We start from the raw sequence: 18,434 nt of genomic DNA on the forward strand, positions 1-18,434 counted from the left end.
TCAATATGCCACTCTATCTACACTTCTTAATTTTAATACAATGACAAATTCCTGTGTCATCCTAATCCTTATAAAGATATAGGGGACATAAGACCAAAAAAAAAACCAGACAGACATAGAAGGGATTCTCAGCTTATCTTCAAGTGACTATAAGTGTTGCATTACTGTATATCTGCATCTTTGTCAATCGACAAAAGCTTGTATTTGCATGAAGATTACTTTTTTCACAAAAAGGCTCCATAATCATGACAAAACATTTTCTGTTTGTCAAAAATTTCAAAGATCATGTTTATGAATTTTTTTAAACTTATTATCAGACACAAATATGTGGTTCAATAAATGTTAACTGTGCACACCTGGTACATCAATAAAGAGACCATGCATGAATCTGTATTGCTTAATTGTGTCATACGAGTTTTAGTCGACAGGATGTCACTGGAATACACAGGGACATGTATCGAATATACGTCCTTGGAATACCTTGCTGAATTTGTCACTCTGACATTACATCTAACAATAATTCTGACATACCTTTTGTCAATTCGGGAGGAAGCCAAAATATATATTAAATAAGATAACAAAATAAAATTTAAAAATGAAACAAAACCTATACATTTTTCACCGAATATACCAGATAGGGTCACACATTTTACTGTAAAGTGTCTTTACAAATGACCGTTCTGAATTGATTCTGTATATCATTCAAAGATTAGTTAAAATAAACACAACTCTTTAATAAAGAAATTGAAATGTCCGATATTTCGATATTTATATTTCTATAACCTGGCAGTGGAAATATTATATTACATTTGTATATCAACATATTATGTCCAAGCTAAAGCTCTTCCTAACATCGCTCCTTGTCAATAGCCGTTGAATAACATAATTAAAAAATTTTTTATTTATAATTAGTAAAACTTTATTAATTAGAAAAATTACCTTGTCTATATACGGAAATATTCTTGATATAAATCAATGTACTTTAAATAAAAGAGGCATACTAATGAATCTTTTGTATATCATTGATTTTTACAAGAACACTGCATTAATTTTGTCTTTCTTATATATAATTGAAACTTTTCTTCTCATCAAATCTATATATTTGTTTATCAACGAGATCTTATCATATAAGGATTTGATAACTATAGCTATCAGCACTGCTAGGTTATTTTGGTATTAAAAGAATATAATTACCAATCTCCCCCGAAAGAAGGTTGTTCAAAATGGTCGTCACACACCAACTTAAGCTTGCTATAGATGAAACTTTTTGCTATTACTTTAAGGCTGCACAACCATGCATTGCATGTCTTTCTTGTGTTGTGGGATCGGGAAAACTATGTACACTTTTGTCACAACCTTGACCAACCCTACACTTAGCAAGATTAAAACACTGAATGAAGTCTACAGCAATACCCGATTGATTGATAATAACGCACGGTCGGTAATCCCCAAATCTCTTTGTTCTTTGTGGTTTATAGATATCACCAGAAGTCACGTGACATTTTATATCGGACAGGCTGACAAGATGGCGATTTCCAAGAACTGATAATTAATTTCAAAAATCGATTTTGATCTCTTTACATACATGCAGAATTAAACTTTTTTATTGATGAACATGTGGTTTATTATGCTTCAAGAACAAAATATTAATTTTTCATTTTTTTGCGGAGTTTCCCTTTAATTGTAAAGCCTAATCTTATATGAGCTACTGCCCTTGAATGACATTTTTTCATTTAGCTTAAACTATAGTTGATAGAGAGAATCCAACCAGAAAAATTGTCAATAAGAAAGAGATTTTTGTCTTGAATCATATTCTAGTACACAATATCAGAGAGTTGCCATAAATGAAACATGTGCAATAGATCTATGTGAATGATAAATGTACTTTAGAGCCTCTGGGTACTTGTGACACTCTGTCATCTCTTTGTCTTTATACAGTTATTTACAATCAAATCTGTCTGTCTTGTTTTAGATAGTGCCCTACAATCTCCAAACCAGCCAGGAAGGAGAGAGAGAAGAGCTGATACCAATGTGGTCTCTATCAATTTCTCCAAGCTGATAGCCCCTGGCCACATGTTTACAGGAGACCCATCCTACTGCCAAGATTGTAAAGCTATATTGTCACATGTTAGTAAAATTACAAAAGACAATGAACAGCAGGTGAGATGATTAAAGAAAAAGCTTTTAGTCATAACTTGTATAAAGACGAAATGAAATATATAGATTCCACCACTGCAACAAGTGTGTTATGATATTTCTCCACATGAGACAGTTAAATTATTTAATGCTCAAGGCTTGCCAAGCTATTTAAATAATTAAAATTTGATTGTTGAGAGTCAAAAAATATCGTTATACATGAGTATTAGTGGTGGGATCTGTTTCCCTTATGATTTTTATCATTCCTTTTCTCATCACTTGGCGTCCGGCGTCCAGCGTCGTCATCCGTCGTCCTGCGTTAACTTTTACAAAAATCTTCTCCTCTGAAACAACTGGGCCAAATTTAACCAAACTTGGCTACAATCATCATTGGGGTATCTAGTTTAAAAAATGTGTCCGGTGACCCGGCCAACCAACCAACATGGCCGCCATGGCTAAAAATAGAACATCGGGGTAAAATGCAGTTTTTGGCTTATAACTCAAAAACCAAAGCATTTAGAGCAAATCTGACATGGGATAATATTGTTCATCAGGTCAAGATCTATCTGCCCTAAAATTTTCAGATGAATCTGACATTTCGTTGTTGGGTTGCTGCCCCTGAAATGGTAATTTTAAGGAAATTTTGCTGTTTTTGGTTATTATAGATAGAGATAAACTGTAAACAGAAATTATGTTCAGCAAAGTAAGATCTACAAATAAGTCAACATGACCAAAATGGTCAGTTGACCACTTTAGGAGTTGTTGCCCTTTATAGTCAATTTTTAACCATTTTTCGTAAATCTTAGTAATCTTTTAGAAAAATCTTCTCCTCTGAAACTACTGGGCCAAATTTAACCATACTTGGCCATAATCATCATTGGGGTATTAAGTTAAAAAAAAATGTGTCCGATGCCCCGCCCAACCAACCAAGATGGCCGCCATGGCTAAAAATAGAACATATGGGTAAAACGCAGTTTTTGGCTTATAACTCAAAAACCAAAGCATTTAGAGCAAATCTGACATGGGTAAAATTGTTCATCAGGTCAAGATCTATCTGCCCTGAAATTTTCAGATGAATCGGACATTCCCTTGTTGGGTTGCTGCTCCTGAAATGGTAATTTTAAGGAAATTTTGCTGTTTTTAGCTCACCTGGCCCAAAGGGCCAAGTGAGCTTTTCTCATCACTTGGCGTCCGGCGTCGTCGTCATCGTTGTCCGTCGTTAGCTTTTACAAAAATCTTCTCCTCTGAAACTACTGGGCCAATTTTTACCAAACTTGGCCAAAATCATTATTAGGGTATCTAGTTTAAAAATTGTGTCCGGTGACCCAGCCAACCAACCAAGATGGCCGCCATGGCTAAAAATAGAACATAGGGGTAAAATGCAGTTTTTGGCTTATAACTCAAAAACCAAAGCATTTAGAGCAAATCTGACATGGGGGTAAAATTGTTAATCAGGTCAAGATCTATCTGCCCTGAAATTTTTAGATGAATCGGACAACCCGTTGATAGGTTGCTGCCCCTGAATTGGTAATTTTAAGGAAATTTTGCTGTTTTTGGTTATTATCTTGAATATTATCATAGATAGAGATAAACTGTAAACAGCAAAAATGTTCAGTAAAGTAAGATCTACAAATAAGTCAACAGGACCAAAATATTCACTTGTGGGAGAAATATTTTTCTCACACCCATCAGTAAATAGGAAAATACCACCAAAAGTGCAGGAATAATACTGTGTGTTTGATGAATATTCCGTTAAAGAAAAATTAGCAATTATTGATTGCTGCACTAACTATATACATGTATATAAAGACAAGATTGAATTAGGATGCAGTTCTTTACTGTCAAAGAAAATAGACTCTATCAAGTCATGTTATTATACGACCACAAATTTTTTTTTGTGCATTGTATAATGCTATTATGGCATTGTCGCTAGGTTTAATTTTTCTGGTTAAAGGACAATTAAGACAATTTAAAAGCAGTGTAAGGGAGCAATAGGCAAAAACATAGGGTATACCACAAACAGCAAAAAAGGGGGTTAACCTTTTTTTTTGGGGGGGGGGGGTCAATTCGAAACAGCAAAGTGTATTGCACAAAAGCAAAAAATATATATATTCAAATCATAATACCAATTCTAAATTTATAAGTTCTTCGACTACAGTTATTCTGTGTCAGAAACCTAATATATTTATTAACAATCCAAATTCAGACCTGTGTCAAGCACGAATATTGTGTCCATTTTTGCCTCAACTGTACAGTGTTGGACCTCTGTGGTCATATCCAGCTGCGCTCAGCGAAGCAATTTATAAATTATTGAAAACCCATCAATGTTCTGTATTTGACATAACTGCTTGTAATTTTTTATTGCCTAAATATTTGATTAATTTATATTTAAATTCATGTATTTTAGTTAAAATTGATTTATCTACAAGTTTTGATTTACATACAAAACTGCATTTATTTAAAGGGAGTTGACATGTTTTTTATTGTTTAAGGTGTGGACATGTGAGTTTTGTAATAAAGTAAATGAGGTTGATATAATGGAAGAAGAAATTCCTAAAGAAAGGGATGTAACCTTTATGTTAGAACCTGCTTTATCTACAACAACAGCTGGGCCATCAGGAACAGACGAGTCTCTTGTTATCTTCTGTATTGATACATCTGGCAGTATGTGTGTTACTACTGAGGTGAGTCCACAATTGATTAAAACTGATTCCTAACCTATTATGCCTCTGCTGTAGCAGAGGGGGCATTCAGTTTTACCCTTGTACGTCTGTCCGTTTTCGTATCTGTTATCTTACTTTAGTTTGCCTCAACCAAATGTTATGAAACTTATACACAATGCTTATTACCTCAGATCAAGTTTGAATGTAGGTGACAACACTTTTACCTTTCTAGAGTTATGTCCCTTTAAAATGGAAAACAAAATGCTGAAATTATTGTTACCGTTCTCTTAAGTTTGCCTCAACCAAATGTAATGAATCTTATACACAATGCTTATTACCATAAAAAAAACACCAGATCAAGTTTGATATTGGGTGGTGTCACCTTTACCATTCTAGAGTTATGCCCCTTTACAACTCGAAAAATTGCTGAAATGAAAGTTGTTCTTCATTTGCCAGATAACAGATTAATCTGTCCATATTATAAATTTTATAGGTGCCAGGTAGAATAAACTTCAGAGGATCTCACGCCTTGTCACGCATACAGAGAACAAGAGAAGACCAAAGAGACCAATACCTTCCTCATCAGCGACGAGATGTGACTTTTGTGTCACGTCTTCAGGCTGCACAAGCTGCTGTTGATCATCAGTTAGAAGAAATGTTGAAGGAACATCCTAACAGGAGAGTGGCTCTGATAGCTTTTAATAATGAGGTTTGTTTCAACATTTGTCAAACTTACAAGCTTTTGACACACATTGCTGTATCATAATTTATTAATTAAACAGTTATAAATGCTTATCTGATGTTTATTCATCGCAACTTTCATAAATTATATAAAGCAACTGGTCAGGCTTTCAAAACCTAATTCTAAACAACATTTTTGTCTCGCTCGACGGAGTCAAAAAACGAGACATAGGTATGCTGTTTCCGGCATCACAATGTATTAGTTTGTGATTAGGTCTAGTTTATGGTGAACTACTAGTGGTAAGTCAAAGATATTTGGTATGCAGTTGTATAAGTATTGGCACATCTCATTACCATGGAGATTATTTGACCCCCACCCCCTCAGTTATGGTCTATTGACTTTGAAACTTTTGCTTAGTTTTCATGGATTAGTTTGTGATTAGGTCAGTTTATGGGGAACCACTAGTGGTAAAGTAATGATAATTGGTATGCAGTTGTATAAGCATCAGCATATCTCATTTCCATGGAGATTTTTTGGCTCGCCCCCCTCAGTTATGGTATATTGACTTTGAAATTTTGCTTAGTTTACATGTATAAGTTTCTGTTTAGGTTTGTTTAAAGAGAACTACTTATGATAAGTCAACAGGTCAATGGTATTTGGTATGCAGTTGTATTAGCATTGGCACATCTCATTTCCATGGAGATTGTTTAGCCATGTACCTTCAGTCATAGTTTATTGACTTTGAATATTTGCTAAACTTACATGTTAAAGTGTTGCAATTTTTTATTTCATCATTTACATTATCGAAATTACAAAAAAGCGAGACATATCTCTGTGATAACAGTTTATTCAAATATTAATGGGTATCATCAGAGTCAATGGTCTTTCATTTGTATTTTATTAAATGGTTCTGTTAAACAAATTGAATAGTTTAGTTAAGGACAAAAGAATGATTGTGGTGGTCATAAACTGTATATTCCACTATATTGGCTGGAATTTGAAATTAATCTTTACCATAGAAACTTATAGGAAACTTTATTATTTATTGACAAAAATCATCAGACTTCAGAAAAAAATTGGAACCTTATGGAATATATTAATTCAGTTACCACCTGAGATAAGGATTTTTGATACAAAATGATAGATATGCCCCTGCCACAGCGGATTTGGCATTAAGTTTAACAATAATTTATATGTATGTTTTTCGAAAAACTAATTTCCGTTCTCTAATATTAGTTTGTCTCAACCAAATGTAATGAAACTTATACAAATTTTTATTACCACCAAACACAGATGAAGTATGTAAGTTGGGTGGTGCCACTTTCACTGTTCTAGGGTTATGTTCCTTTCTAAATTGAAAAATTGCAGACAGAATTTGCCGTCTATAAACAAGATGGGGCATCTGTCCCTTAGACACATTTTTCATTTATTTAAGATATATATAGAACTCAAACAGACTATATTAGTTTACATAAATTCCCTAGTTTTATATGGAATTTGTATTTCTGTAATTGTATAATATCATTAATTGACAAATGATGTAGATCTAATCTATTTTTAGGTTACTGTAATTGGTGATGGAAAGGATACTCCAGTAACTATAGCAGGAAGTAAATTAACCAATAAAGACGAGCTAAAAGATATAGGTAAAGATCTTAAAATGCCAGTGTCAATCAAGGATACCAGACGACAACTTGGTGATCAGGTCTTTAGGTAAGGTTGAACTGTCATGAATTATTGGACATAAAAGGTCACTCAAACTTTTTACATTTAATGGCATTGATTTAGAATAAACTTTTAAAAACTAGAACAAAAAATTGTATCAAAATAATAATTCTTAGCATTTTCTTCCAAAGTGGATTAAAATATAAAAACACATTTATTGTGTTTGAAAAACTTTATTTTGCCATACAAAATTATTAAGATCAGTAATTTACAATATAGCAATATACAACTGAGGCAAATTTTTTCTTGAAGACTATCTAACATAAATTAGATTAGTAGTGATTGCCAAATATAATCAAATTATTGTTTGAAATAAGAGACAGGCTCAGAACTGTGTCCTTGAGATAATAGTAAATAAACAACTTTGTTATTTTGATCTGAGGACTTGAGATAAAAGTAAATAAAACAACATTGTTATTTTGCATTTAAGTTTAGAGGAAGGTGGAGCTACTGCATTAGGGCCTACCCTTTTGATTGCTGTTACCATGGCAGCACAACATCCAGGGTCAAAGGTGATTATTTGTACAGATGGTATGGCGAATGTTGGCATGGGAAGATTGGACAACGATGATGAATTACATGAAGGAGAGTTTTATGAAGAAGTTGGATTGGATGCAGCTTCTAAAGGGTATGACATCTTTGCTTTGATGTTTACTATTTTTATGGTAGACATTGAAACGAATTGTTCATAATAAATCAGATTTGTTGAAAATCTGGGATTTTAATGGGGAACAGCAGAAAATGATATAAAAAATAAATTTCTGAGATAATTTCTTGGTAAACATGTATTTATATTATTTGTTAAGTTGTTAAATTATCCCGAAGATTTTAATTATGCCTCCTCTCCAAAAAAAAGATTGAATTTTATCTACAAGGTCTACTGACTGCTTTCAAGATAGTTTAAAAACTTTATCTAAGAACTCATCTTTTTATAAACAATATCTTTTCGTTAAACATTCTATTTTAAATAATTGTATGGAATAGGTAGGATAGTTTTAGGGGCTTTGCTAACATTATTTTTAGTTTTACATCTATTTCCATGTTTCAGTGTGACAATCTCAGTAATCAGTATTAAAGGAACTGATTGTAAGTTAGTACATCTTGGTAAACTAGCTGATACAACTGGTGGACAGGTAGGTTATAGTTTTTATACGCCCGTCAAAATTTTGACGGGACGTATTATGGTATACAAATGTCCGGTGTCCGTCCGTCTGTCCGTCTGTCTGTCCGGCGTAAACATGTCGCACCGTAACTTGAGAACGACTTATCCAAATTTCATGAAACTTAATATAGTTGTTTCTTATGATGGTCAAATGATCTGTATACTTTTTGGTGAAAATAAGATTTAAACTTTTTGAGTTACGGCACTTTGTAACTAAAACAGGGGTGTGTTTTTTTTCACATGTCGCAATGTATCTCAAAAACGTTTCTTGATTATTGCTTAAAACTTTAAACACTTCTTAGTTATATTAATCTTAATATCTGTATACTTTTTGGTGATGACTCAAAATTTTATTTTTGAGTTATTGAGTATTTTGTAAAAAAGGGGAGGGTTTTTTTTACATGTCGCGCCGTATCTCAAAAACAATTTATGATTATTGCTTGAAACTGTACACACTTCTTTGTTATACTAATTTAAAGATCTGTATACTTTTTGGTTTGATTCAAAATTTTATTTTAGTGATATTTGTAAAAAAAAATTGGGTGGGGGGTTTCACATGTCCCGCCGTGTCTCAAAAACAATAAATGGTTATTGCTTGAAACTTCCTCAGAAACTATTTATGATTATTGCATAAAACTTCCACACAAGACGTCAGGCTTATCATGCGCTCATGGCGCAGCTGTTTATTAGTATCTATTATATTTCTAATATAAGTCAATAGATAACATTTTATCACTGTGTCAACTGTTTGCATGATTTACACAGATACTTTTGTATATACCAACGCTATGGTAGAACACATGAACACATCTTGTTCTCCTGATTTTTCATGTTTTTTTAATCCATTGTGAACATATCAAACAATATCAATAGAACAATACAGGAAATATCAGACACTCTGCAGATAGATGTCTTAAAATTGTAATCTGACTTGAACAAGCCTTACCAGGGACAGAAAATCTCATTTTTCAGTGTCAGAGAAATCATTTTATAGGTTCACTTACCTATATCATGTGGTATAGTCACCATGGGTTCTGTGAAGGAAAACAATTCTTAGGTCTGTTTTATGAATAAATGAGAAAAGGGATATAGCGTCATAGATCAAAGTTATAAAAGTTGTTATGAATGATTAAGGAATAATGACCCAAAAAAAAATTATGTCAAATTATAAGTAATGAAACTAGCTGTTTTTACCATGTTTACATTCTTTGAAAACTAAAAAATCAGCTTGAGACATACAATCTTGGTCCAAACAAATGTTTAATAACTACTAGTTTTGATACATACATGTTTATATATTTTTCTCAGATGGCTATACATTTTCTTTTTACTTTATTGTAGGTTAACATTGTTGATCCATTAAAGTTAACACAGGAATTTTCTACCATCTTGGCTGATCGTATCATAGCAACCAATGTAGTAGCTACCTTCTTGCTTCATAAACAACTGTAAGTCTGTTTTAAATTTGCTAACAATTTCTTGTTTTATTCTCAACTACTGTTTGATTTATTGTTAATAAAAATAACATTGATCAATGTATAATTATAGATATGACTGTGATTTCAGTCTAATACAGAAGTTTTTACTATAGGCACATTAAAAAGTAAAATTGGAAAAAACTGAACTCTAAATTGAAATTTCTTTATAAAAATGGAAAAACACAACAAGCGAATGGAAAACAACTTTCATATTTCTGACTTGTTACAGGCTTTGCTATATGTAGAATTGGTGTGTAAAACCTGGTTTTATAACTATCAAAACCTCTTAGAGCTGTTGAAATCAACTAACAAAGGGACCTAATTGCACATGGAACATGTTATTTTTTGTTCCATTCAAGATTATCTATTTTCTCTTGACAAGAGTTTTTAATTGCTGTATATCTTTAGATTGTACTAAGCTTTTACTGTTTCAGAAATATTAACTTAATTAGTGAGGAACCAAAAATTAGGTTAATTTATTGTCTTGCCTTGATGTTTCTGGTTGCCTGTAAAATCCTTTATTAGACCAGCTTTATTTTTGTACTTGTGCATGTCCTTAATATGGAGAACCTGTTAATCAATGAATTTAATGTGAACACAGGTTTGTTCAGCAAGAAGATAAAGAAGAGAGTAAAGTAGTCAGACAGATAGGAAATGTTACAGCAGATACAGAAATAACCTTTGAATATGGTATCAGAACAGGTCAGACAAAAGATAAAGACTCCTCACCTATGGAAACTGACAACAAAAAAGAAGGTATTGCAATATAAATATATGAATATATACAAGGAAGTATCTTAAACCTTAAAGGTTAGCTTAGAAAATGTTTTCTGCTGTTGAAAAATGTTTGGTATTTTGATTACTGAGCACAGATCAAAAATACTTTCAAACAATTTTGCAGTAATTTTGTAAAACTTGGAGTTTGGTTTATTTTTCAAATCATAAAATTCATACAAAAAGTCATTGCATAAACTAACCTGTTTAAACGATTTTGCATATTAAACTATTACAACACTGGTTTGATAATGCTGCTGGGTAAATTTTCGTTCCTGCATTCCATGAGGCTAATTGACCTTGCATGGATTGAGCCATTATTTTATGTCATTTTATGGTCATATAGGTTATCAGCTGTTTTAGTTCTTATTCATCCTTGGGTTTTATATATTCAGCTTCCACCATTCATAAAGATGGTAAGTCGAGAAAAGTGCTTTGGATGCATGAAATTTATATAGTGTTGTTTTCATATATATTCTTACCTGTTAGTGACCCTCTGCTGTTGTTTTTTCTATGGTCGGGTTGTTGTCTCTTTGACACATTCCCCATTTCCATTCTCAATTTTATTTACTTATAAATCAAAAGCAATAATTTTTAGCCATTTTAATTAGCTACATAAAAAAAAATTTCTTCTGTCAAATTTGAGGAAAATTTGTTGTCACCTTGTTTTTATCCCTGCTATGCAAGAAATTTAAGACACCAAACTCCAGTAGCTAAAGTTTTTTAATTGACCAATAGCAAAACCAATGGCAATAAAATCCTAGCCATTTGAAGATTGCTTGTTTGATAACTTGTCCAATATTCTGATAAAATATCAAATTGTATACAATTTTCTTTGTCCAATAACTTTCTTCATTGTTTTCAATTTGACAATTACAGATTCAAAAGATAATGTGCCATCCACTGAAGGTGCTAGTGCTCCTAAAGATCAAGAGTCAAAGTTTAAAGTTGAAGTACCTGATGAATTACCCTTCCAGCTACAGATAAAATACACAGACACAGAAGGAGCAACAGCTTTGAGAGTATTAACCCAGACTAAACCTATAACAAGAGATAGGAAACAAGCTGAAGGAAGTAAGATTAAGTTACAGTCCCCTTTATCATAGAGACATCTTCAAATATCCACACAAAATGTCAACCATGTGGTCAAGCCAGCTGGATATCATTTGTCTGTACATATCAAAATGCACATATTACCACTGAAATTTTTTAATTTATTGAAATGATGAAAGTCTTGATAGTAAAATAAAAACTTTTCATATGGAACTCTATTTAAAAGAATATGAAAACTTATTTCATAATGACAAATAATTTTGATAATAAACATTATTCTATTGTAAGGTCAATTATTAGATTTTTTTTCTAACTGATGCCATATGCATGCTTATTTTTTTTTTTAATATCTTTAATTATTTTTGTACTGAATTATTTTGATATGAATGGGAGATAATTTGTAATTGTATTTTAAGAATAACTTAGATTATCTCCCTTTATAATGTTTTCAACTAAAAAAAATCTTCCAATTTCACTTGTTTTTTCCCCCCAAAAAAATTTAGTTTTCTTTAAACCACCTAACAATAGTGCTATAATCATTGAAACAATGGTTAGAGCACATAACCCATGAACACTTTATTCTGGAAGCTTTCATATTCTTAGTACTTATTTTTGTGATAAATAGATGTATATTCATTTGAAATTTTGCTTATCACAATCAATTATTCTGTTTTTAAAAGGTTTCTGTTTTATATTTGAAAGGAACCAATGTTCAGGTAATTGGAGCTCATGTACAAAAATCAACAGCCTCATTAGCATTAGAAGGAAGATACACAGATACAAGGTCAAAGGCTATGATGAACCAAAGACTCTTGTGGAGACATAAAAAGTAAATGTTCTCTCTATGTCAATTTTTATTTAGTTTTGGAAGCATAGCCATATATATTGATGTAGACATTCATGCTTGGTGTGTAATAAAATATCTTTGAACTTCAGTAAAGACTGAATTATATAGCTTACAGAATTATAGATCTAAATAAGCAATTTTACTATTTTCAAATGTGTAACTATATATGTCTGTATTGTTTGAATTATCTCTGACACACCTCCTTTTAAAAATCAATATTTAATTTTGTTAAAGTTAGAAAAATGTAAGCCAATGCATTTTCTGTCATGTTGAATGTGTGAAAGTCCCAAAAAGATTAAAGATAATTCATGTCACTGTCATGCATGTTAAAAAAAAAATAAAAAAAATTATACGTCAGCAAAAAAGTTTTGCGGTCGTATATTGGTATCACTTAGCCTTCGTCGTCGTCTTCGTTGTCGTCATCGTCGTCCTCCGAGGCCAATTGGTTTCTGAACAATCACTTTAGTAAATGTAAATAGAAAGCTATGAAATGTAAACGCAAGGTTTATAACCACCAAAAGAAGGTTGGGAATGGTTATGGTCTCAACAGTTTAGGACTTAGGCACCAAAAAAGGGCCCAAAATGGACATTTTTCTAGTTTGATTTTTTTGGGGGAGAGGGGGAAGCAATTCGCAAAAGCATAGTGTATTGCACAAAAGCAAAAAAATTAATATAAATTCTATTTCTTTATCCAATTCTTAGTTCTTTGACTACAGTTGTTCCGTGTCAAAAACTTATTATGTGTCAAATATTTTTAATTATAATCCAAATTCAGACCTGTAACTAGAGGGAATATTGTGTCCATTTTTGCCCCAACTGTTCAGGGTTGGACCTCTGCTGTTGTATCCAGCTGCGCTTTTATCAGACAATATGGGAAAATTAACTATCTATTGTATATTTTCAGATCATGTCCTAAAGGATCTGAAACAAGATCAGAAGCAGGAGAAATGTATAATAATATCTTCTCAACTGTTTCTAAACTGGAGAACAAAGTCAATGTAGCACAGAAGGTAAGGTTACTCCTGAATTATGTCATTAGTATTCTTTTAACTGAAAGGGACATGGTCTACCATTTGTGACAAAATTTGAAAGTTTTTAGATTGTCACTTCCTATATTAATTCTAAATACTAATATAATGCATCTCAGAAATTTTCTAAAATTAACAAATTTTATAGCAACAAAATTGATCACATGAAGTAATTTTAAGTATTTTGTTAAATAACATTTAAGAAGGCTACTAATATTCTTACTGTAGTTAAGATTTTAAATATTTCTTAAAATCAATGAGTCATTTTTCCAGTCTCATAATTGATAGAAAATGGAAAAAAAAATAACTGACGATGAAAGAAAAATTGATGTTAAAAATTTGCATCTTTCATGGCCAGTTTCAATCCTTATACAAAAATATGCGACTTATTTAAAGTAAGATATGTTTGAAAATGGAACAAATAATCAACTGACGAATATCTGTAATTAACTTGTAGAAAGAGGTGGCATTATTTGGTCGGACTAGAAGTGACTCAGAAGGATCAGATGACGAGAACCCAGTACCAAGCTCCAGTATGTCAGCTCCACCTGCTTCTCTTAAATCTAAAGGATTCTTCAAAGCCAAGAAAAAGAAGGTAAATCTTTTCATAATTTTCTAGATAAATGTATATCATATATTTATAATAATTGATGAGTACTGATTTTTATAGATTCAGTAGGTATAAGGGGGTCTTATTGGGGGGTTCTGATTCCGGATACCGCTTACTGTTGTGTCAGATTCCCATATCCCGCTTACACTATGTATCTAAGCAATTCTCATTTTTTGGTAATTTCCTGTGTCCCGCTAGACTTCATTTCCCATTTTCACGGCACAATAATTTGACTTTCATGTGTCACGCTTACAAAAAAATCAACAATCCCACGTCATGCTTAGACCCAAATGAGACCCACATATAATAGACCAATGAACTTGAGAGTTCAACCAAAAAACAAAACAAAATCCAAAATTTGTGAAAATAAGTAAATCCATAGTATGATGAGTTCTGGTACTGTTCAAAAAGATATTGGCTAAGAAAAATAAGAACAAACACCAAGCCATTTTATTTAGATAGATAATTTTATAATTACATAATAAAATGTAACAACACTACCCAAGACCAACATCAAATTTCTTTAAACTACAAAACCATTTTGATATAACTTAAGGCAGTCACTGAGGAGGTTTTTGACTAAGGACACACAAGTTAACAGATACATGGATAAAACTACATTTTGTAGCATTTCACCCCCAGTTTTAACCTCAATACTAGTTGTGTGGGATATATTGCCATCACATTGTCCGGACGACCAATGTTCCATCAAATACTTTTGTCACATTTTTCTAGGTACGGCTTTACAGATTGACTTTGAATTTAGTCAGTATCTGAACAGTAATGATTGGAGAACTTTTTAGAATCCCATTATCTTGTTTACATTGAATATTTTAATATGCTTATAAGCAATGAGCTTATTGTTTTTGTCTGACTGTTTTCCTGTTCCTCAAACTTTAGAACAGTACAACTTCATATCTAGTTTGCAACCAGATACTAAAGACTTTGTAAGCCCTTTTCAGATATGTTTGACACTGTATTCTGATACCTTAAATAACATTTATTTTTTTGTGCAATATATTATAAAAGCATAAATGATTGGTTAATATTTTATAGGCTATGAGATCTAGGGATATGTCAGATTCATTCTCAGTTGAATTATACCAGCAAAAAGTAAAGAAACCACAGTTTAAACCCAGTAAAAAGGAGGACTCTGATAGTGATGAGGAGATATAAAAAACATCAAACTCATAATCAATGGAAAGACATAATGGAATATATTGTACATTGTAACTGCATGTTTTGATGCACAAGAACACTGGAAATATTTTTTTCCCTGTTGAAATTGATTGAATTAAAATGTTGAACTATAATAATATTGCATAATTGTTAAACTGTTATAAGGCCAACTAAAATTAATTAGTAGATTTTCATCCAAAGTTTTGAAAAAAATGGGGCGGGTGGGAGGATTTTATTTTTTAAATTTTATTCAATTTAAAACCTTCTTGTGGCTTGAACTTCATATATATGCAAGTGTTATAATTACAAAATTAAGCTTATACCATGTAAATGTTTAAACATGTATAAAGAATCGTACATAATTCTTGAATAAACATCTCTGATTTGCAACGGGGACTGTTCTGCATGCAATTTCTACTTTAGAAACATATTTTCAGCAAACAGTAAAACTATGGAGAAATTCTCTCTTCATTTGACTACCAACTCCAAATTTATTTTGCTCTCTAAGCGAGGGTTTGTAGTCCCCATAAACTTATGCAAATGCAATGGTATGCAGCACAAGTATTATGAATCAAATGAACACTCAAACAAGTGTTGCCAGGAATAGTAAAGTTGGCGCTTTTAAGATTCTCAAGTTATGCAAGAAGTGACATATATATAATTACATTATAAATGGTATTTTGTGTTTTTAAACAAAAACAATAGCCATGGGCATAGGTAAATCTAAGGGTTTTCTAGTACACAATGTGTATGTTTGCTGACTTTTTGAACTCTTTTTTTTCTACCAATTTGTTCCACGATTCTTGCACTTTGGAAATCATTCACAGCCCAAATTTGCTTACACAAAGTCAATGTATTATTAAATAAATCCACAATTTTCTGATGAAAGAAACCAATTTGTGACATACCGCGATTTGCGTTGGACACAGCGTATTTAATACTCGTAACCCGAATATTTCATGCCCTTCTGGTAATCTTTCTATATTCTCCGTAGATGATACTGTCATCATTGAGCAGCAGAATTTGTCAACATAATCGTTTTAAAGTACTCGAAACAAGAAATATGAAAACCGAAATTTTATAAACAGGAAGTTCGAATGAAAAGAAATTATTGACGGTTACCGGTAACGGAAATGAACAAAATCCGGAAATCGTAAATTTTGCAAAATAAAAAAATCGGGGCGGGACGATTTCAGAGGGGCGGGCGGGGATGAAAATCTATCAATTAATTTTAATTGGCCTAATATTGCATTACTAAATTATTTAAAAGGTTTAGGTTTGATTTTATCTTTTTATATTTTATTTGAAGTTGTTAAATGTTTATATACAGTAAATTTCAGAAACTAATGTGTGTGAATATGTTGATAAGTTCTAAAATGAAAAAATAAAATTTGATTAAAGATGAAACATTATTCCTAAAATACAAAAATCAGATATTGAATTTTCAGATCCTATCACAATTTTTTTCTTCAAAATTCACTACAATAATTGATGAATTTACAATATGGTTTTGTTTTCACCAGTATGTATTATCTAATCACTGTTATTTTGTCTGTGATATTACATTTTGTTGTATATTATATCAATATTGGTAATAAATTTGTTAAAAATGTAAAAATTTATGTTATCATATCTCTACCTGTTTGAACATTATTTTAAGTTTTGTATTTTTTTATATGCACCTGTTTCACATACTTAACTGTAGGACCTTTGACCTGTTTTAAATTTTCATAATATATTGTGATATATGTGGTGTTTTATACTAATTTTTGTATGCATGTGAAGTTCATATATTTTTCTATTGTTTTGCTAGTGATAACATTTCAAATTTGAGCATATCAAATTTATAGTTCAATTGATCTGAAAAGAGCATTTACAAAATATATGGTAGATTCTTAGATACAAATGTAGAGGACAGGTATAGACAAATAAACTCTTTTCAAATTTTAGAAATTTCTACTTGCTTTTCATATATTACAACATGAGTGTCATCCCATATATGTAATATAAAAATCCAGACACATTCTTTTCTACACAAACTATTCTACTTCTTCAAATGGTTATATCTCAAATATAAGCACACATACATATTTATTGAATCCCTTTTCAAAAATTTTTATTTTGAATTTATCAGGGAATATCTTGATGTGTTGATTTTGTGCAAAGGACAATTTGCCCTTTAATGGATTTTGCTTGTTACTTATTTATTGATTAACTTATATTTGTATAGGCACTGATTCAATTGCTTTTTTTATTTGTTATTCAAATTTCATATTTAATTCTTCTAATACATACTAAAAGTTTTTAAAATAATGTTGAGTGTGTTTACAAATTAACCAAATTTAACACAACCTACAGATTTATCTGAATGACAATATCAGCTAGAATGAACATAAGAAACATTGTGTCTTATAGATCATCCACATATTGATCTTCTGTCTTGAATTTTTGCATTATAATATATAAAACTTCATATTTTTGTGGCAATTTCTTTTTAGTTGGTAATTGCTACTTCACAGACAATATTTATGAATATGCCACAGACACATTAATCATTCTGAGGACCTCAGATTGTATACATTATACTAATGTAGGACAACCAAGCAAAATACCCTACATGTTTTGAATATCCAACACATTCACAATTATATCAAAGTATGTCAGGGAACGCAGTTTTATATTTTTAATTTGACATGCATGTAATAATTAATGAATATGTTACAATAAAGTTTGTTGAAAATTTATTTTGTGTTTTATGATGTTCTCTTTAAAAAAAAAACAACGTGTTGAATGTGAATAAGTTTTTTCAGTTTAAAATTGGTAACCTTTATTAGATTATTTGGATAATAAAATAAGTTCTATGGATTTAAAATAGTACAGAACTCTCTAAATTTACAAAAATATATCATGGATAGTGATAGTCATAGCTGCTAGGATCAGAGATTAGCCTCTGTGGGCTTGTAATAATTTTCTCATATTTAGTTAAGAGGGTTTTTAGTTTGATCCCTGGATGGGTCAAGCCAGTATTCTAAATAAATAATTGGTGATTATCTAATAAGCATTTGGCATTAATGATAAGAGCAATGACTGAGCTGCT

The 18,434-nt window shown here is 31.4% G+C and overlaps 1 protein-coding gene across 2 annotated transcripts in view; it reads left to right on the forward strand.

Annotated features, from left to right (window-relative positions):
* The window catches only part of LOC139492065 (circularly permutated Ras protein 1-like), a 30,735-nt gene extending 12,654 nt beyond the window's left edge, over window positions 1–18,081 (forward strand). For both annotated transcript variants that reach the window (XM_071280188.1, XM_071280189.1), the window contains 13 exons: window positions 1,973–2,160; window positions 4,629–4,820; window positions 5,293–5,508; window positions 7,043–7,194; window positions 7,637–7,834; window positions 8,255–8,339; window positions 9,710–9,816; window positions 10,448–10,602; window positions 11,500–11,694; window positions 12,376–12,502; window positions 13,425–13,530; window positions 14,006–14,143; window positions 15,215–18,081. In XM_071280188.1, coding sequence (XP_071136289.1) covers window positions 1,973–2,160; window positions 4,629–4,820; window positions 5,293–5,508; window positions 7,043–7,194; window positions 7,637–7,834; window positions 8,255–8,339; window positions 9,710–9,816; window positions 10,448–10,602; window positions 11,500–11,694; window positions 12,376–12,502; window positions 13,425–13,530; window positions 14,006–14,143; window positions 15,215–15,334 — 1,979 coding nt within the window. In that variant the 3' untranslated portion in view covers window positions 15,335–18,081. The remainder of the gene's footprint in view (window positions 1–1,972; window positions 2,161–4,628; window positions 4,821–5,292; window positions 5,509–7,042; window positions 7,195–7,636; window positions 7,835–8,254; window positions 8,340–9,709; window positions 9,817–10,447; window positions 10,603–11,499; window positions 11,695–12,375; window positions 12,503–13,424; window positions 13,531–14,005; window positions 14,144–15,214) is intronic.
* The last annotated feature ends 353 nt before the right edge of the window (window positions 18,082–18,434 follow it).

This window comes from Mytilus edulis, chromosome 10 (assembly GCF_963676685.1).
Source record: "Mytilus edulis chromosome 10, xbMytEdul2.2, whole genome shotgun sequence".
In the NCBI taxonomy this organism is placed as follows: domain Eukaryota; kingdom Metazoa; phylum Mollusca; class Bivalvia; order Mytilida; family Mytilidae; genus Mytilus; species Mytilus edulis.